General features: G+C 41.1%; 1 protein-coding gene across 7 annotated transcripts in view; it reads left to right on the top strand.

Annotated features, from left to right (window-relative positions):
• Window positions 1-21,488, top strand: part of CDK8 (cyclin dependent kinase 8) — a 90,671-nt gene that overhangs the window by 25,512 nt on the left and 43,671 nt on the right. For 3 of the 7 annotated variants that reach the window (XM_074568846.1, XM_074568834.1, XM_074568872.1), the window contains 3 exons: window positions 2,840-2,915; window positions 15,122-15,232; window positions 18,403-18,543. In XM_074568846.1, coding sequence (XP_074424947.1) covers window positions 2,840-2,915; window positions 15,122-15,232; window positions 18,403-18,543 — 328 coding nt within the window. Of the gene's footprint in view, window positions 1-2,839; window positions 2,916-15,121; window positions 15,233-18,402; window positions 18,544-20,917; window positions 20,937-21,488 lie in introns of those variants that run through there. The other 4 variants (XM_074568852.1, XM_074568870.1, XM_074568859.1 and 1 more) reach the window with 3 other exon arrangements.

Raw genomic sequence — 21,488 nt, 5'->3', positions numbered from 1 at the left:
ACTTGCTGGGTCACCCGTTCTTGCAAGAATGTTCAAATAAAACGTGCTTCGTATCGTTCACTGCCCAAGCCATTGTTATTGGATAAGGAGCGTTTCTCACATGGAGGAGAGTGTAGTGTGGTGCTAAAAATGTGCTCTCCTTCTTTTTACTGTGCCTGTTTTCTCTGAAGTGCTTGGGTTGGTTGAGGACAGGGCAGATGCCACTTGCCCTCCGTTCCTGTGTGCAGCACCCAGACAGAGCAAACGAGCGAGGGGTTAATTACCCACAGCCCTGGGCTGCTGTAAGGGCAGGGCAAGGTTGATCACAGGGTCTCTGGATCTTAGTTCTTTAACTGCCTTTTAATGTGAGAAGATTAATTTTCAGGACTTCTTATTTCATCCGTTGTTTTGAGGGAGACCAAATGGTACATTCTTAAACACACCTGTCAAATTTCAGCGATAAAGAAGTGATGGTAAAGGAGTTAACATACACGACTGAAAGCGTGTTCTTCCAGTTTTGTTCTAGGAAACAGCTGAAGTAGTTTTTTTTTCCTAAAAACTTCCAGAGAAAGTCTGCCATCTGGTATGGAAAATTTTAGTCCAGACTTAATTTGGCAAAAATTTTATCTATTAAAAATAGTTGTACAATCGTAAATGCAAGGCAGGCTTCGTTGTAGACGATGCTACCAGAAATGTCTGTAATAATACCAGTTGTGTGGTAGCATTTCTCGTTATACTGAGTTCTTAAAATAACTTGAAGTCTAAGCAGATAAGCAGCTGGGCAATGAGAATAACCTTTAGTCTGACCTGTTTTGTTCCATGTTCTGTCAGTGGTGATGCTTGTAACAGTAGCAGTTGTGTGGCAGCACTTCTCATGAAATAAAGATCTTCCCAAACACCTCAAAAACTAAGTTGATGAGCACACAGGACAATGAGAATAACCTCTAGTCCAATCTGTTTTGCTCCATATTTGTATCCAGTAATGGTCACAACCCGTTGCTGGCTAAGGCAGATAGAGAGTAAAATGACTTTTAGCTGAGAAAATTTCTCTGTATCTTTTTCTGTCAGCAGCATAGGAAATCTCTGTGCTGGAAAGCGGGTTGGGATTATGTTCAGTAGCTGCTCGTGAAGTGGTCCAATACTCCCCTATCCACCATAAATTTGTGTAATTCAATTTGAAATCCATTTATACTTTTGATCCCTATAATATTATGTCACCATGAGTTGCACAGTTTAATTACGTGCTTAATATCATGATGGTTTCTTCTTTTTGGGCTTCATGCAACTTGTTTTCCTCTGAGGTGAGAAATAGGGGATTGTTGTTCCCTATGCCCACCTTGTTTTGTCCAAGTATGAATCTGTGCTCATCATTGGCTCTTTCTCTTCCAGACAAGGAAGTTTTAGGTTTTTATTATAGGGAACCTTTTTAATGCCTTCTGTCGTCGTCTTCCCTACTTTTTTTTTTTTCCTATTTGTGTCAGATCCTGTATCTTTTCCCCTCTTCTATCTTGCCGAAAATATGTAATCGCCCTCTTACTGAAATCTGTTCTCGCCCACTCGCTCTTTCATTTTTCCTCCTCATTAACCGTCTTCAGATTTTGACCATTTATCTCCCACTTTTTCTCTCTTTTCTGTTTTGAAAGGTTATCGCTAACAGTGGGTTGTCTTTGAACCCCATGAAAAATCTCTTGGATGGGACCTGATAATTTGAGGGATTAAAAAGGTAGCGATGAATAGGGGAAAGTGGGTGTTTCAGGTAGGAATACAGCAGTTCAAAGCCTTGCATGTATTTAGTGTGAGCTTGACGAAACAAGTGTGTAAGTTGTAAATGCTTAACTACTGTTTTGTTTTATTTGCCTTTAGGATGTTTGAGTTGCACTTTTTTTTCAAGGCGGCTTTTCACAGCCGTGAAAGCTGAATTCGTTAAAAATTAATAAGGATTCTTATGTAACCGGGAGATTTGGGGCTATATGAGCGCTCCAAATACTGAAGGCAATACTGTTGTTAAGTGCCTTGTCCCCCCGGAGTGCTGTGAATGCCAGCCCACGAGTGGGAAGGACAAGCACTCCATCTCTTAAATTTGAGCTCTTTGAGGCTGAGGATGGGCAAGAGTTCAATGTCGTCTTTTGCTGCAGTGTATCTCTTCTTCATTTTGCTTTTGGTAGCTGGAGTTACTAATCGTCTTGCATTTTAAATAAATGACTGTAAGGTGCATACCTGGTTAAGAGTACAGGGTAGTGCTGGTGTTGTTTTTAAGCGTTATACATGTTTGAATCTGAACAATTATTTCTCTGGATTCTTCAGATTGCACAGATACCTTGTGGGGTTTTTTGACTAATCTTGGTAGTTTTATTAGTTTGGTAGGAACATAATTTTAGAACACAGTTCTGTGACCTAGAGGAAAGAAAAGATAAGATGTTACCGTGGTGTTGCTTCTGGGCTGATCAAGAATTCATTAAAATACGGGGAAGACTTCCTGTGTCCCAGAGTAATGCATTTTTGGAAGATGGACCCCTAGCTAGACTTATTTCTAGTGTGTACTCTAAATGTTCGCTTTGTTTTCTTCTTATGAAGAGAAGGAAGGAATGGAAGAAATGTTGATCATTGAATTTAAAATAAAAAAGTTTCAAAAAAATCCCTATTTATGTAGTGGGAGCAAATTTATATTTTAGCTTTATCAAGGTAGTGTGGTTAGCTTACGGTTTAGCGGGGTATCCAGACATTAAATTAGTAAAGAATCAGAAGAAAATAAGGTGCAGAATTTGTATTAATTAGAAAGTGTCCTCTGAATGGTAGTGAAGAGCTCACTTGGAATTCATGCTGCAATATTTTTAAAAAAACTTCTTTTCTTCTTTCACAGGAAAGATGATAAAGATTATGCTTTAAAGCAAATAGAAGGTACTGGAATTTCTATGTCTGCATGCAGAGAAATAGCAGTAAGTAACATTAGTTCTTTCTACTAGCAAACAGACTTATTAAAAGTATTGATTTGAGTGCATGCTGGTTTTTATTTGCTGAATCATGTTATTCTACTATGGGCGCTATATTTTTATCATGGAGGTATAAAATAAGTACAAATGTCACGGAAGACTTTGCGCACCTGTTATGTTTGCTGTCTAAAAATGACAGTGTTTTTAAATTACAGTTTACTGCCTGCCTCGGGGCAGGTTAGCTTTAAATGCAGCACTTTAAAAGCATAATTAGAGTCAGTGGCTTAAACTATGTATTTGATCTGACTTTTGCATTAGTACTTCAGTTATTTTCCTGAAGAGATTAGTGATTATTGGCTCATAATGATTAAAACACGTTAACTTCTATTTAAGTGAGGACTTCAAACTAAACTGGCATTATTGTTGCCTTGGAGGCTGTAATATATCCATGAATATTATTCAAAGGGTTTCTTAGGTTATTCAGGTTTATATTCTAACGCATATTCCATGCGTTAGAAACTGGTGAATAATGTGGTCTAGTTATGGTTTGTGACAAGCTTCCGAAGAAATACTGGTAAAACTGGTATTCTGAAGTATGTTCTTACATTATAGTGCTGTTTGGGTTTATTTTGCTTGAAATGTTTCAACTGAAATTGCTTACTGCAAGGAAGTGCGTGTAATCTATGTGTGTGTGTGAGAGAAGTGAACCGTTTATTTTCAGTCCATATTCCTCAGGAGTGTAAAACTACCTTAATTTCATTTTTATGGATTAAAGTGAGTACCAGGCTTTCCTACTTTGTCAACTTCCAGTTGGCTTTGTGATTTCAAACATGTTAGTCCTTGAACTGAGTGAGGTGAAAAAAATCAAATGCAAGGAATATTCTGCAGGAGAAGCTGTTCCTGCCCGTAGACGAAAGCTGAGTCTCACTGCCAATGTAGATATCCACACCAAACTAAAGGAAAACAGGGTCTTAAATTTTGCTGATTTCAACCATTTTGGAGAAATTTTCTAAATGCTGTGACTCCCTCAGGCTGAATGCTTTTGGGAAGTGTCAGCTACCGTTTCAGAGGCATTTGGGAAAATTTTTTGTTTGTCTTTACCTAAGGAGTTTTGAAGAGTTTGTTCTGCTTGAATTTGGTGGGAGCTTGGCTGGTGTTAGGGAGGTGTCTCTACTCTGGTTATGACCCTAACTCAACTTCTGTCTATTAAAAAGAGAATCACTAATTCGGCTGACAGTCAGGAAGGATTTGGCCTCACTGCACGGCTTGGGGAGTGTTGTGTGGTCATTCCTCTTGGGCAGCAGCGTCCCCAGTAGCTGTGGAAGAGGAGCAAGAAGCAGGGAGGCTTTCTTCTTGTTCTGAGCTCCTGCAGCATGTGCCCTTTGAAGAGAAGTTAGTGGGGGAAGGAGGGGAACATACTGAAGACACCAAAGATACCAAGAAAGCAGGCATCAAGAGCAAAGAGAGGAGTCAAGCCCAAAAGCGAGCGTGGGGTAGAAATAATAACCTGAAGCAGCATTTCTTGAGCTGTTGTTGACTTTGGTTCTGGCTATGCTTCCAGGCTTGCAACTGCTGATACTGTGGTTGAATTTTCCTGCAGTTGAATTAATAATTCATCATGGATTTCTAGGGTTTGAATCTCTCTTCCTTACCCTTCTTTTGATATTGCTGTTTGGAGTTAACAGGAGAATTTTTTCCCTGAAATGTGTTGTTCATTTTAATTCTGTTAAGTAGAATTCCACCCCCCCCCCCCCAACCCCGCAATCAGTTAATATTGTAAAAGGGAAAAAAAGGAACCTCATATAGAGATGGATCAAACTGAGGATAATAGGCATACTGTTTATATTGATTATGTGAGTATGTGTAATGTATATATGAAAATGCTACTGTATTGTGCCCTAAAATGTCACCCAGGCATCTAATTAATAAAATTATTAGCTGTCATACATAAAAAGTCAATACTGAATGCCAGACATTGTAACAATGTGATCTGGACTACCTCAATTAATGCATTTTATGAGCACAGTGGTCTTAAGAGGAACTAGGATGACTTGGGTTGTGTATGAGATGTATCCATTTCAGTTTCTCTGGAGAGCTGATGCATATATATTTTACTCTGACTATCTGAGTAGCGTGCAGTTTGATATAAATTCCAGTGAAACTCTCCCTTGTTTTTATAACTTTACAATGGCTTTTGTCTTGTTTATGACGACTAACTTAAGTTACTCAATTAGTCCAAAACTGATATATTTAAAAATGACTATAGCCTACTCTTTTAACATGTCTGTTTCATGCAGACAGACACCTGAGGTGAAGAACAGTGTCAGATCTTCAGAAAAAATAAAATAATTATTGAAATACATCAATTACATATTGAAATTGAAATAATCCATTACAGGGAAAGGATTGAACTAGGTCACAGACCTGAGATGAGCTCAATCTAGATATGTATATGAAAGACTTCCTACCTTTCAGTACTTCCTGCAGCATGAGAACTCGGAACTAACTAATGTTCAAGAACCTAGCTAGTCTCTTACTCTGTTGAAGTAAGCGGATTTTTTTCAATGACTTTTTGTAAACCATTTGTTTAATTGGTAGAATTAACAGTTATTGTGCTAATTATGCTGACTGAATCAGTGTCTTTAATATCAATATACTTGTAGTGTTATATTCTTCCTTATCTTTCCCTGATTCATTCACCATGGTAAGCATTTGTGAATGCTGCCTCTTCCAGATCCTTAATTGGACATTTGGCTGCTTGTCTCTTGTTCTCTGCAGACATATGTACTGCCTGGGATTCCGGGTATCTTTTTTGTGATCTGCACTTTTGCTTCTGAGGATTTAAGCAGGCACTAAAAACTGCACACTCATCATACCAAGAGATGGATTTGTATTAGATGGGAGAGCAGAGGGATAGAATGGTGAGAAGAGTTGTATAAAAATATACAAAACATACAAGCCCAAACACTTGATGTCTTCTGATTTAATCACAAGGAAGAAAGTCGTTAAAGCCTATCCACCTGGAATAGTGCACCAAATGGTATTTCACAGTTCACGAAGCAGGAGAATTCTTAAAGGCTGTGAGGAGCTGGAGTAGTTAACCAGACTTCAAAGACGGCTTCAGGAGTTTGAGTTGGGCAGTTTCCTATACGGGAGTCTTAGGTTTTAAAGTAATCCAGTGACTTCCTGGCATTTTTCCTGCTGGTTAGCATTTTTCATTCAGTTTTAGCAGGTTTGCAAGTACTTCACTTGCCTATGCTTCCTTTGGCTAGCGAGAAGTTGCTTGCGTTGTTCTTCTTGTTTTGGTTTGTTTTTTTACTTTTTGCAGGACTGCCATCTAGCTTTGTTTCTTTTTTGTGCCTGGTTTGGTTGACAGAAAAGTCCCAGAAAAGCTTGTTAAAAGTGAGCAAAAACACCACATAGTATTTTTTTATATGGTAGCATTAGTTTTTGACTTGGCTTTGAAGAGGAAGCGCTAGATATGGTGGCAGATGCAGTGATGGAAATGCTGAATGGGACAAAGCGGAGCTGGGGTGGACAATGCTTTACTCTGCCTGTCTCCTGTCTGTGTGGTGTCCTTCAAGCACTGTAGCCAGCTTGTACGAGTTAGAACAGCCTTGAGTCTGCCAAGGCTGGGACAGAAAGCTACAGAACAATAAGTAGCTGGCTTCTCTGATAATTTCCATTCTTTAGGTCTGCCTTGGAGGCATTTGGGTGTTCCTAGGATTTTGTGGTTTCCTATTATAACAAATGCAGGCTGTCATCACGAAAGGTGATGTCGTCTGTGTTGGATCTAGTGATAGTGTGGCTGTAGGATGAGGAAGTTCATCTTCACTGAAGGGAAAATGGACAGTTTTGTTAGTTTTCTGTTGTGTGAGCAAGAGGAGTTGAACCATCCTTTGGTCTCACTGTGTCTTAACCTGGCTTACGGGAGGTGGTGGGAGCCTGCAGGGGTGGTTTGGGTATAATGCAGGCTTGTACCCTAATGTTCACATGTCTGACTGTTAACAAAAGAAAGGGGAGTACTGATTTTCATATCCCAGCCAGGAGGCTCAGGGCCCAGTACAGCTCTTCTTTTGTCAGGAACTTGGCCAGGTTTGCAGGGAACAGGCAAATGGTACTTGGGCAACGTGAGAATAAGCAGAGAGCTAGCCGGTGATGACTCCTGCTCTTAACCGAAAGGGGAAGCCTCTGCAGCAGTCCTGCTCATGTCTGCAACTGCTCTGCCACCCTGGCTTTCAACTTGTGGGCTGGAAGGTGGCAGAGAGGTAGAGGCAGAGCTAGAGCAGCGGGCTTCTGTCCCTGGGCAGGTGAGAAGGGAGCTGCTGTTGACTAGTGGTCTTGGCCCAGTTGATCTCGGTGGAGGAGGCTGCTGTAGAGGTGAATTTGTCCTCCTCAAACGCTGGGGCTTCCACGTCCTGGGTGACAAAACCATGTCATTACGTGATATTATCAGGTCTCTTTCCCCTCTGCCAATGGAGGGGATGGAAGAAGAGCTTAAAGGCTCTTTCAGAGCCAGTCTGAGGGTGACCAATGACTCTAAAGCAGCATGTAGCAGCTGGAGGATCCCTATGAAGCAGAAGCTGAAACTACGTGACTCCAGGATTCACCCTCTTCAGCATCTTCCCCGGTAAGAAACAAATGACTGTCCCAGTGAGTTTGCTGGAGGAGATTCTGTACCAGATATGTGATAAGGCATGATATTTGGGTGTAGGTTCCTCAGTTTATGGGGGCTGTCATGTCCCTTCGACCCTAACAGTGACAGCAGTTTCTCACAAGACCAAACGGCGAGTACAATCCTTGTGTCAGAAGACAAGTAATGGTTTCTTAGCAATCTTTCAATGTGGTGAAAAGCAGAAAGGTATTGAGGAAGACACATATTTGATTTGACACTCTTTGACAAGACTAATGACTCTCAAATGCTTTAATTTAATAGTAGTATGGTATGTAAAACCTAAGTTGTGACTGAGTACTTTATGAAGCTATGTTACAGAGCTACGAACAGTATTCCTGAGAGATTCTGTATACAGGGAGGGTAGTATTATTTTTAGTTCTGTGAAAGTGGGACAAAGATACTGATCAAATTGGAATCCTTAGGAATCATCGTGTTTACTCCGAACAGCAGAATTTGACCAAGATTGACTTCCAGTGTCTGTCTCATCTGGGTTCTTCACCCACCTCCTCACATTCAGAGAACGTTTAATAACACCTCTTATACTGTTTTGGACTTAAGAGCTGCTAATAAATATTCACTTGTATGTGTGATCATGTAAGACTCATTTGTTTTAGAAACCACAGAAATTAAAACCAGAAATGTGTGATTTTTTTTCTCTTGATGTTTTGTGCTGTCAGCCTTCTTTTTTGCAACATTTAGGGCTTTAAAAATAAGAAAAAAAAGAATAAAGTAAAGCAATAATTTCACACAGTTGTATGTCTGAAGAACTGGAGCTTCAAAAATGTATTGTCAGCTTCATAATAAATTCATAGAGTGAGCACTATTATAACTTCTTCTGTTACATTGCCTTTGTAAGCTTTGATTTGAACACTTGAAAGAAAAACAGCATGTACTTTCAGCAGGTATTTTGTTCTTTTTCAGCACTGTGGAGTATCTGACTCATAAGAATATAAAACTGTAAAGTCGTATTTACATTGAAATAAACAGATCTTGAATCTACTGCATAGCAGCTAAGCCAACCTGGGATTTAAGAACTTGTGTAATAAAATTTAGTATTTAATTTAAATAACAAGTTTAAAGTACTTTGGCGCTCCAGTTTTTGATGGGAAACTAAGAATAGTGATTTGAATATTTTAATTTTTTTTAGAAATTTATTTTATGAATATAGAATTGGGTGACACCTCTGGAGTTGTCATATTCTGTTTGTGCTCTTGCAGACAAGCAGAGTGCACCTCCAAAAACTTAGGAAACTACAAGTCAAACTTGTAAGGAAAAGAAAAACTTCTGAAGGTAGTTCCTGAGTCTCATTCTAATTATTCAGCGTTTAAGCCAGAATTAATCATGACGATTTCATACCCATTTGTACTTATGATAATAATGTCTGTCAGTTAGAATAACTCTTCCCTCTTGCTTTCATTTTAGAGAGAGAGGGAGAGACTGTTTCTCTGGCTTTGTTTTGGCAGGCTGTAAGGTTTTTGGCTTGGCTTGCTGGTTTCCCGTTGTGCAGTAGGCTCTCCCTTCCCCTGGGTGTAGGCTCGGGCCTTCTTTGCCCTGTTGCACTTGGAATTAATCTTCCTTGAATTGGCTAGAATTGCGCAAAGCATGTCAGGTAATGTCTCACTACTGCCTGTGCTCATCTATTGTAGCAGTAGTTCCACTGGTATCTTATCCATTACAGGATGACTAAATCTCTGTCAGTCATCTTCTGGTCTGAAAATCACCTTTTTCTCCATCAGCCGCAAGCTGCTTTCTGTTCCAAGTCCCTGTTTGCCCATTTTCCATCCGAGGGCCATGGTGTGACTCTTAATATGTGATTTGTTTGTTGCTGGATCATTTGGTGGAAGTGATGTGAGCCTTTTTGAAGCATGAGATAATGATTAGATTTTGAATTTATGCCATCAAACCAGCAAGATGACACAGTTGTGATTTTTTTTTTTTTTTTTTTTTTTGCTGAAGTGAATGTTTTGCTTGATATTGCCAATGACTTTGTTTCTAGCCAGCTTTCTGACTGTCCTAAGCTTTGAGAGAAACACATTGCATAGAAATTCTTTACTGTTAGGGTGGTGGAACAGGTTGCCCAGAGAAGTTGTGGATACCCCGTCCCTGGAAGTGCTCAAGGCCAGGCTGGATAGGGCTTTGAGCAGCCTGGTCTAGTGGGAGGTGTCCCTGCCCAGGGCAGGGGGGTGGGAACTAGATTATGTTTAAGATCCCTTTCAACCTAAACCAGTCTATGATTCGTCATTCTATGGTAGCACTCATAGGAAGGCAGCGAGAGCAAGGAGTTGCCTTTTCTAAAATAGCTAATGTCCTGAGACAGGACACCAGAGAAACTCCTTCTGGGCCGGCTCACCTGGCCAGTTGCTTTAGCAAATGAGTCTGTGCTCGATTGTAGAAGTAAGCATGGTAGTATTGCAACACTAAGCAGGTTACGCTCCCTGCAGACCACATGTAGTAGCAAGCATCAAGAGTGGGGGTGGAATAACATTTGCAGTAAAGCTAGAAGTCCTCACTTACACAAAGAGTGCAGTATGTTGAATGCGCTCCTTCAGTACAGTGTCTTGGCTCACGAGAAGGCTCTGTAGTGGTGGAGAGCTGTATGGGAAATGCGGGGATATCACTGGAGGAAGGAGATTGTGTTCATCGAGATTTGTGCTGGGTTCAGCTCATATTTGATGTGAAAGGTAATTACTATTAGGGTCCCTGTGCAAGAAAAGATTTGCCTTAGTTATGTGGCAGCTTGCCAGGCTGCCTTAATGCCGCTGTTGATTGTTTAATAATGTCCTGTCTTACCCCACTTTGTCCTTGTTTGTGAAGCAATTTAACAACCTTACACATTGTTAGGACACTTTCATTTACTGTCCCTCAGCTGCCCCATGGCTGTGGAACGAGTACTTCTGCATTTGACAAGGGAGATGGAGGACTTGCAGGACTTACACGCAGGGATGCTGTTTCCCTTGCTGTGTCTTGAACAATAGTTATCAAAGCAGGGGCAAGACCAGACTGGGGCAACATGGGATTATAACACTCAAGTCAAACTAGATGGGTCAGCATCTTCATCGGTTGCTGATTTATATTTCTTTGAAGGTGCGTTGTGTCTCCCTTCCTTGCAAAGGGCACCCATGCCAAATAATTTAAGGGAAACCTTTCTGGATGTGGAAATGCTCTTGAATCGTTGTGTGATATGCAAATGAAAAGGACAGTAGCTTAGTGAGAGCCAAGCGCGTAGCTTTTGTCTACTTTCTCTTTGTGTTCTATGGAACTGAACTAGAGTGGAGAGAAGCAATTCGATACCAGGGTCACGAGGCCCAATGTCTTTATCATGGTACCACTGTGTGCCACTAATGTCTTTATCATTAGCGGGCATCGTAGTGATGGTCATACTGTGTTTCTTGCAGTCCGCTTTGTCTCCAGTGAACTGTCAGCTGCTTGGACATGAGGCAAGTCATCTGGTAGGAAAGGCATGTGGCATATGGGCTAGAGAGGCCTGGTTCATGGAGGGTGAGGTTGCTGGAAATGCTGTTTGTAGCCCATGTGATGTGTTGTCATCTGCATGAGCTCTTTCTGTCCTTCAGGCAGCGTCTGCATTTGTTGCTCTGCATTATCCCTATCCTGGAGCATTTCAATCTTTGAGAGTGATTGAGGGATCACCTGTCACCACTGCAGCAATTATTTCCTTATTCTCATGGTTTTGCTGATGTGTATTGGCCATCCTATTCACTGGAGTCCTTGTGGCTGTCTAGCTTTAACCAAATCTGTGAGTTTTTTTAGGCAGACAGGAAGAATATGTATTTAGTGCCTATTCATCATAAAAGGCAAAGGCAAAAACCATCAAGAATGATAAACTGAGCACACAGATGCACAAACGATAACAGCTGCTATCAGGGACAGTAACAAAGGCTAGAACGTTTAAAGCATCGGTGATGGGCCACAAAAGGAACCTCTCAGGTCTGTCCTTGAAGAGAGTTAACCAGAGCTTTGTAATGGATGAGAAGGAAAGCAGATTGCTGTGTAACTTATACGAGGGTAGAGGTTTTATTGGATATTTGAGAGGGCCACTGGGACTCTGTAAAACTTCTGTGGGATATTTGGAGGAAGGATAAAAGGCAGGAAAGGGAGTGGACAAGGTGGATTGGGGAGGGGAAAGCATGGGAAAATGGAGAGGGAATAAGGGGCAGGTTTCATGTAAGCAGGCTATTGGGCAATGTACTTGTCTGGCCGAGCCCTGTACGTGGTCACCACAGTCCATCCTGTGTCTGTTCCTAACTATTCTCTGTGTGAGTGTGTTCTGTGGGTGCATCTGTGACCTGGTAGCAAACTTAAGACTGGGCTAGGTGGTGAGAGCAGGATGAGGTCTACAGGGGCTGACTGGATGCTGGGAATAACACAGGTCTGCAGAAGCTCGATACGGGAGAGATGTAGGTCAGGAAATGAACACACACAGTGCTCTCTGGTAGCTTACATGTATGACATGCTAGTGAACTTCAAATGTGCAGCACCAGCAAGCAGCAGGAGACCAAAATCTGGAAGAGACCCGATGTCAGAGCTGGAACTTGAAGGGGCACGATGGCGTCTGGGCTTGGATTCTGAACAGATGTAAGGTCTGCACTGGAGTCTGGGGGACCAGTGAATATGTGTCCATGTGTGTGAACTTTGAGCCTGATTAGCTGGAGTGGGGAAAAGGATCCAGGCCAGTTGTGGTGTTCAAATTTTACGTAGGTGCTGTTGGTGCTTATGTGGGTGCCTGCAAAGAGGACACTGTCCTGCCTGTATTGTGATACTTGTGTGGCTGGCCTTGTCTGTACTGTGTGTGTGCCTGTGGGAAAATCACGCTCAGTTACTTGTACCTTGCTACTGGCAGGATTTGGAAACAAGAAAGAGCAGCAGCCTGTCATCTAGCAGACAAAAGGAATGCTGTGAATCTCAAAGTCCACAGGATTGACTACCCCTAGCACAAATAAAGGACAATTATGTCTATGTTGCCTCGCTATACAGACAGGGAGTCGTGCATTACTCAAAGTTTCTCATTCTTGTGGTGTGTTCTGGACCAGCGTTGGTGATGGTTCTCTGTACTATGAGGTGAATCACATTTGATGTGAAGAGGTTGGGTTTTTAAAGCGGGTGATAGCTGCTACCTGGGGAATAAGGAGTAGGATGGTCTTAAAATGGGACAGGAAGGCATGAAGGGGAAAATTACATTATTTTCTAGAACCCTGACTAGTGTCTGCCTCTTTCATTGAGGAATAGTCAGTTGTGTCTGGTACAGGTGTGTCATTAGGCCACAGAAAATCTGATGAAATTTTGGTATGGACACATAGTTGCTGAGCTGTCGTGCAATCTCCTGGGTTTAGTTAATTCATCAAAATATTTAGCATAAATTTATGCTGTGAATTTATACTGATTCAACAAAAAGTCCTTCACGATAAGGACTGGCACAATGTATCCATAAACCCTATAACCTCATTTGCTATTAAGAGGCTGACTCCCACCGATGGTCTTTGATGCTGTACTGAGCCTGGCTGGGATGCTGTGGGCTAGCAGCCCTCATGGTGTTGTGTTTTGGATTTGTGACTAAAGCAGTGTTGATAACCCACCAGTGTGTTGGCTATTGCTGATCAGTGCTTGCTGAGTGTCTGGGCTTTCTCTCTTTCCCACTCTGAGCCTCCTCCCTTTGGGGAAGTAGCCTTTGCTCAGAGACTGGTCCGCTTGTGGGAAGCGCTGTTTGCCTTTGTATCTCTTGTGGTGTTTTTTTCATTTTAATTCCTCCTTCCTTCAATTATCAAAGTTTTATCCTCACCCACAAATATTCTTGCTTTTTTGCTTTTCCTCTCCCATCTGACTGAGGGGGGAGTGAGCAAGTGGCTGTGTGGGACTTAGCTGCTGGCTGGGGCCCACCTACCACAGAGGGTCCCCACCTGTAATTGATTAAAAATTGCAAATAAGCATTTCTTGGTTTTCCCCATGCTGATCTTATGCTTTGTAGGAATTATAGACATTTACGGAATTCCACACCTCTTGCAGATCCTGCCTTAAAATTCCTCTACGCAATGCTTTTACAGGTCTTAATCTTAAGAGGTTTAACGTGCTGAAACTACTTCCTTCTGCATTGGTTTGTAATGTTACATTGTCTCCTCAACGCTGTGTCTCCCTCTTCGATCTCATACTTGAAATAAAAGCTCTGTGGGCTATAGGTCCTTTTGCTCAAGAAATGCAACACTGAAGACTCTGGCCAGTGAGTAGGGGTGGGAGTCTGTCTCAAATGAAATAAAAAAGAAGGAAACAAACATATGCAGATGTCCACTCCCATTTTACTATCTCAGTAGCAGCTAAAATGTTACCACGTGTGACAAAGGTATGAGTAGAAAGGAATGAACTTTCTTGTTTCTTCTATTACATATCAGGAAAATTGTATTTCATTTAAAATAGATTCGGTCTTAGAAATAAAGTGTTAATTTTCTATTCTATATTCCAGTCGTAGTTCAAATTGTTCTTGGCTTTTAAAAAAAACCCTAGCCATTCCTTTTAGTAAAAATGTCGTCATTTCTGGCAGACTCAGCTGGCAAGAATTCGTCTAGTCTTGGGTAGCCATACCTGGCAATAGTTTGCTTAGATAAAGTTTTTCTTTCTTTCGTAGCAGTTGTGTGAGTACAGTATATTTCTAACATGACCAGTAGAGCTCAAATAGACTGATGCTGTTTGTATTCAGTTCTTGTGTTACATCTTGACTATGTTTTCCTTTTGGTGGTGATTAAAGCTATAGTTTCTAAAGCAGCTGAGCTGGTTTAATGGCTCAGTGCTGCTGAAAGAAGTTCTTGCTCTTAGCTGTGTCCCTTCACTAGTGCTGTGTCTGCTGATGGTGCCGTGAGTCATTTCAGCTCAGGAACTCAGCAGAAAATTAATGCCTTTGTGTGTCTGGGTTGGTTTTCTCCTGAACTGGGAGCTGTTTTGTGGATTGCTTCTGTGAGTAACATAACTGGTATAATATATGTTGTGGGAGGGAGTTGGGCCTTCTTCTGTAGGTGGTGGTGACCTTGTAAATCAGCTGACTCCATCTTACAAACCACATCTTCTTTAGCTGACTGCATTGACAGCCTCTAAATGAGTCATCCCATTCGGCCTTCAGTGGCTGCAACCAAAATGCAGGGCTTGCAGATAACTGGGAGTCAGGAGAAAATTGGATACTCCAAATGGCTCTATCAAAGATTGCAGCCTATGGGAAAGGGCAGATGCCACAGCTGGCTGTTTGCAGAGTCTTCTTGATCCTGGATAATAGCGAGAATTACACAGACTTCAACTTTTAGGAAATGAATAGGAAGGGAGTGCTCTAAAGGGGTTATGACCTGCTTTCAGCTTTGGTTTCGAACTAATGACTGGTTCTTTCATTAAAAAAATGTGCTGTTTTCTGTGGCTTGCAGATTTTAACTTTTCTTGTTTGTATTGTAGCATATATAGCAAAGACTATTAAAGTATTCATCTTTCCAGCCCTTTCACAGCTTTGGATGTGTGGATATAACTCTTGTGGACTTTCTTTATTTTGCAGTTGCTGCGGGAGCTCAAGCATCCAAATGTCATTTCTCTGCAAAAGGTGTTTCTTTCTCATGCTGACAGGAAAGTGTGGCTTCTCTTTGACTACGCTGAGCATGACCTCTGGGTAAGGTGAATTGCTTGTAGGTACCAGGTTTAGAGTTTTAGTTGCACAAAAGGGACAAGGTCAGGGAAGACGCATCGGTTTAAAAACAGTATAGCCTTTTTTGCCCTGTGCTTCTCGGAAGCATTTTCAGTACTAAAGGAAAAGCAATGGAAAACGTTGGGTAAGCACGCTACACAGTTAATCTGTGACCTCCTTAAGAAGATAAATATCTGCATTCAGCTTTCAATAGCTAGAAATCTAGTTAAAAAAATGCAGATATAACCCTCCATTACAGCTAAAGTAGGGTGCAGGAAAATAGAATTGATTATGCAGGTGGATTCCCTTTGAAAAATGACAAATTTATTGGCTGAATAGGACGGTTTGGAGTTTTGGTTACATTGCATGTCATCCATGAATACTTGAAGTGAGAGTAATGCCACTGCATATCATTGAAATTTAATTAATGTGTTTCAGTGGGAAGAGCTTTTTACTCAACTCATCTGGTGAAATTTCCTATATTTGGGAGGAAGACTGTTTATTCCTAATTACAAGATACAGCTTTAAAATATAAACACGTTAAAGGCCAAGTAAATTTGTTTTAAGACATGTACCCTTTTCCCCGTTAACTTAATATGTGTGACCTTAACATCCATTTGGAATGCTTTAAAAAAAAATAATTAAAGTAGCATCGTGAAGAATTCAAAATCCCATTCAACCTTAACTTCCCTGAGAATGAGGTATGTGTTTGCCTCAAATTAATCTGACATACATTTTGAGCATTGCTATCAATGGAACAAGTATTGTAATGCTAACCTTAAAAGATATTAAGAAGATTTGTATTAAAAAGTACAACAGTGGCAATTTGGAATGAGATGGAAATTTTGAGGTATGTGTTCGTGTAAGATTCGTGTAGTTTGAATCATGAGTTGTTTTTTCCTCTGCACGTAGTTTAGACAGACAGCTAAGACATACAGACCAAATTAAAACTAATTTGTTTTGAAAATGGTGTTCCTTGTAGTTGGGAATAATTCAGTAGTATTTGCTTAAGAACTATATGTCAGTTTTCCTTCAGCTAAGCTGAATCAAAGATATTGTCTCCCAGTTCAATGTCTTGGAAGTTCCAATAGTTGGTTATTGAGATTTCATTGCCAAAATAAAATTGAGGCAAAAACATTACCAAAGAGCTGAAATATTGGGACATTCTTAAGGCTGATGTACAAAACAAAACAAAAATCTTGAGGAAATGGAGTAAAGCTTTTTTCTAATGTAGAGAAAGAACAAGGACGTTCTCTTTTTCACTGCTCCCCAATACTTATGATACGCTAAGATGCAGAAGTTTAGGAATGTGTGAGGTTTTTTTGTTTCAAAATGTGCTGCAAGGCTTTGTATTTGGAGGACTGTGACTAGTAGTGACCTGTCCTTGTTTGTATTTATCCATTTCTGCATTGCTTCATACTTAACCAAAATCACTGCAGAAGCACCTCCGTTAATGAAATATCAGTAATTTAGGAATGACCTCAATTTTGACCTTTATGTTTACATGCACATATCTGTATAAACTCTGGAATTCCCCAGCTGTACCAGCTCCTGGTGGTTCACTCTATCTGGATGCGAGAGACCTACCTGCAGTTGCAGTGACTGGGCTGGCTCCGTGCCCCAGGGAGCTGGCTGTGGACTAAGTCCTCCAGCACTGAGCATATCTAGCGCAGCAGATCTCAAACAAGGCTGGGGAAAGGGCACAGAGTATATTAGAGGAGGAACAAAGAGGTCCAGGAAAGACATCTGTCTTTCTGTCTGTCTCTGAAGATTCACTTCTCTCTGTCCACTGCATGAAAAGTAACATTTGCTTTGGAGTCAGTGGATGTGGGTGGTGAGAGGAGGCGAAACTTGTGGCTCAGTCTTAAGGATGCTCGTGCACGTGGTGCTTGGCTGACTAGGCAGGGACTGTCGCTTTTCCATCAATGTTTCTCTCCTCTGTGCATCTCCATTTTTACCTTGGGCAGAACCAGGGATGTGCCTTTTCCTCCAAGGAAAGCCAAGCTTGATGCCTGAAGCAAAGGAGGGCAAGATGTATGGAGCTGGGCTGCAGCAAGAGAGGAAAGGCAATTTCCCAAAGGGGTTTGAGTAGTTGGGTGCCTAATTAGTACCTGGAATATGAAAGCTCAGGAGTGCAGGAAGAACATGTGGTAGAAGTTTGGTGCCAGGTTTTGGATGCACAAGATCAGGGCTGTTTTGATGATCACACAAATGTGAGCCATTACAGAAAAGAGGTATCAACGCATGAAGAAGTTTGTTCTAGAAATCACCTCTCCCTCAAAAGGAGACAAACACGGAAATGGTTACCATTACTGTGGCACACCTTATGCTATTGAAGTTAATGGCACCTGGCACTCAAGTGCTAAGACAACGTATCCTTTTGGACTCATTGGTGCTAGACATCATTGTCTGTGTATGCACTTATAATTGTTAAAGATTTTTTCCGTGCCTGGTTGGTAGCTGACTTTCAGATGGACAGATTTATAGCTTTGCTCTGTCAACAGCTTCTGTTTTGAAAGTACTGTGCCTGAAGGGTCTAGTAAATAAAGAAGGAATAAATCTGGGCTTCTAATTTAAACATTTAAAACTCCAAATACAGTTTGCAAGAATTTCTGTTTGGCATTTGGGGTTGAATGTTACAGTGTCATTATTACTGTGGGAGAAAACCTCAAAGTAAAATAACATAGAAGTTAGGTGATGCACCTTTAATTCTGTGCTGTGATATACAAGGTATCAGCCTATCTTAACAAAAAGAACCTCCCCAAAAAAATAACCCCCCAAACCTCCAAACTGTTAAAGATCAGTGATCTGCAAGGAGGTTTGCTCTGGCAGTTGTATTGGGTTTGTATGCCTCGGCCTGCTGTGGGAGAGCGAGCGAGCGCTTGTGTGGGGCTTAGCTGCCTGCCAGGGTTAAACCACAGCAACAACTGATTTCATGTTTGAGAGGTTTCCTTGGGACAGTGATCACTTTACCTCATATAGTATTGATTTTCTAGTACTTAAGGTAAATGTTTCTAATTTTGAAAATTAATGATAATAAGTTGGAAAAAAAAACCTGAGTCATCTGTGTAAGGAATTGCTGGCAATCTTTTTGTGTAATGCTGTAGAACAAAACATTACACTTTTTTATTTTGATTTCTTTTTCCCCTTTGCAGCATATAATCAAGTTTCACAGGGCTTCTAAAGCAAACAAGAAACCAGTTCAGTTACCTCGGGGAATGGTGAAGTCACTGTTATATCAGATCCTAGATGGTATTCACTACCTGCATGCTAACTGGGTGTTACACAGGGATTTGGTAAGTGGATTCGCAATGGGTTTTAGCACTGGGGAGATGATTGAGGGAAAGGATTGTTTTTTGTACAAATCTCTGGGAAACAAAAACCTTTGTGCTAAGGGCATGTGCTAATAAATATATACTTTTATATTGCATTCAGACAGCCTTGATTAGCAGAGCAAATTTTGAAAGCTGACTATGATCTGATATGCTTATGACAGCAAGGTATATCAGATGGCTGTTCTCCTTTTTTGATTTTCTAAATAAACTATTTTTAAAAGTGTTCATTTAAATAACAGGCATGATGAGGTACAGAAAATGCCTTTGGTAGTATCACTGCAGGGAAGATAAATGACTAAATACGGCATGTGTGTAGGTGGGGGAGAGGATGATTGGCTGTAAGAACTGCTGAAAAAATAAAACGTCCCTAAAATTATCAGTTTTACTTATGAAGGTAACTTTTGAAGGCCATTATCTTATCCTCATGTTTATAATATATCAGACATATGGCCATGCCAATTTTTGAAGACTTCTGCAAATAAACTAACGTTTATCCAACAGTATGAGCAAAACATTTTGAACCTGAGTTAGTGCTTCTTAACCAGCACATTCTATTAAGTGTTTTAAATTGGTAAATATCATCAATTCTTATATATTTGCATTTGAAATATGCCCACAGCTGGCTCAGCTGTATTTGTCTGTTGTCTTAAAGTTCGGTAGTTTTCCTGACCCATTTGTCTGTATCTCTTATTCTTAGAAGTAAATTGAAAAAAATGCTCTCAAAATATGATACTATCTGTATATGATGCTTCTAATGACTGAAATTTTATTGGTGCACAGGAGTATTGTTAGTTTGACCTTTCATTCCCACAAGTCAGTTATACTAGTGCTATTCTATACTTGGTGCAATAAGTCCAGCTTCCTTATTACTCTTCCAGAGTCACTTTTTGTCTTTGAAATAGCTTTAATAGTGTTCCTAGAAATGTAGTCAAGGACTAGTTATTTGTCTTTTATTTTCATGCCAAATAAAAGCTTCTACGGAGCGCCAGTCTCTGTGTAAAGTGATGAGAAAAATATTTCTCTTTGATAAATAACATTTTCAGAACTGAAATACAAGGAAGCTTTGCTTTATTAAAATAATTGTATGGATATTGTTTCTAATTTCCTTCTGGTTTTCAAAATGGAACAAAAGCTGAGGCACTGAGGGAAGAACTCAAAAAGATTGTGGCTTTGTCATGACTCTTGAAACAGCGGAGCAAAACATGATGTAGATATACATAGTGCATGTTACTGCTTAGACACACTTTGTTTTAAACCAAAATGTAATGTCTTACTTTAATGTTCTGTCTGCAGTAGTACTTTTCAGTATATTTTTAAGAAGCATACAGAAAACTAATGACCTGTCATCAAGAATCTAAATTTTTTGATGTTTTACTTTCTACAGTTTCAGAAAACTTACGAACTTAAGCATAATTGAGTTTAAAAAGAAAACCATGCGTGTTGTTAACTGGATGGCTCAGGAGATTGGTAATTAATTACAGAGCCTTTCACATCTAGGTCTGTAGCTCAAATACAGTTTAAGTTGGCAAGTGTGGAAAAACTATTACCGTTTCATTTTCTGACCTATGTGAAATGAGTTGGTGGTCTCAGTCCAGCATGAAGATTTCTTCCCGCAGAAAAACCACCATCACAATTGGCTATCTTTTGATAATCTGAGGAAGAGACCAAAAGCTTGAGGCAGAGTCTGAGAGGTCTTCCCACTGGAACCTTGTCAAGCCGTGTCGGTGAGAATCCTCTAAAAGCTGTGCAGGGGCTGCCTGCGCCGCCTCGTCCGTGGAAACCTTTGGGTTTGTTGTTTTGAAACCATTCACTTTGAGCTGATTTAGAAGGTGCGTGTTTCATGCAGGAGGAAAAACAGAATTGTATCTGTCAATACTTTCTTCCTTTTATCAGGGTCCCTGGGAATAGCCGGAGTAACAGAAGGGATTCTACCTAGTGTTTTGTTTTAACAAGACAGGGGCATATGGTGCAAAGTTAAGCCTGCAAGTTGGGACTCCAATAGCATGTGTATTCTGATCCAAAGCAAAATAACCGACATTAATGCTTGTTCTTAAATGTGGGTTTCTGTTTCAGTATACCTGTAATATTAGCTTTCAGGAATATCAGTGTTAAAGTTTTTGACACTGTTTCCCACAGCATTCTCCTGGAGAAACTGGCTGCTCATGGCCTGGACAGGTGTACTCTTCTCTGGGTAAAAAACTGGCTGGATGACCGTGCCCAGAGAGTGGTGGCAAATGGAGTTAAATCCAGTTGGTGTCCGGTCACAAGTGGTGTCCCCCAGGGCTCGGTGCTGGGGCCGGTTCTCTTTAATATCTTTATCAATGATCTGGATGAAGGGATCGAATGCACCCTCAGTAAGTTCGCAGATGACACTAAACTGGGCGGGCGTGTTGATCTGCTTGAGGGTAGGTTGGCTGTGCAGAGGGATCTGGACAGGCTGGACCGATGGGCTGAGACCAATGGTATGAGGTTCAACAAGGCCAAGTGCCGGGTCCTGCACTTGGGTCACAACAACCCCATGCAGCGCTACAGGACTGGGGCAGAGTGGCTCGAAAGCAGCCTGGCAGAAAAGGACCTGGGGGTGTTGGTTGACAATGAATTGTTGGCTGAATATGAGCCAGCAGTGTGCCCAGGTGGCCAAGAAGGCCAACAGCATCCTAGCCTGTATCAGGAATAGTGTGGTGAGCCGGACTAGGGAAGTGATCTCATCCCCCTGTACTCGGCACTGGTGAGGCCCCACCTCGAGTACTGCGTTCAGTTTTGGGCCCCTCGCTACAAGAGGGACATTGAGGTGTTGGAGCGTGTCCAGAGAAGGGCTACAAAGCTGGTGAGGGGCCTGGAGGACAAACCTTATGAAGAACGACTGAGGGAGCTGGGGTTGTTTAGCCTGGAGAAGAGGAGGCTGA

The sequence above is a fragment of the Larus michahellis genome, chromosome 1, assembly GCF_964199755.1.
Source record: "Larus michahellis chromosome 1, bLarMic1.1, whole genome shotgun sequence".
In the NCBI taxonomy this organism is placed as follows: domain Eukaryota; kingdom Metazoa; phylum Chordata; class Aves; order Charadriiformes; family Laridae; genus Larus; species Larus michahellis.
The sequence above is the reverse complement of the archived record's forward strand: the minus strand, read 5'-3'. Positions and strand labels throughout refer to the sequence as shown.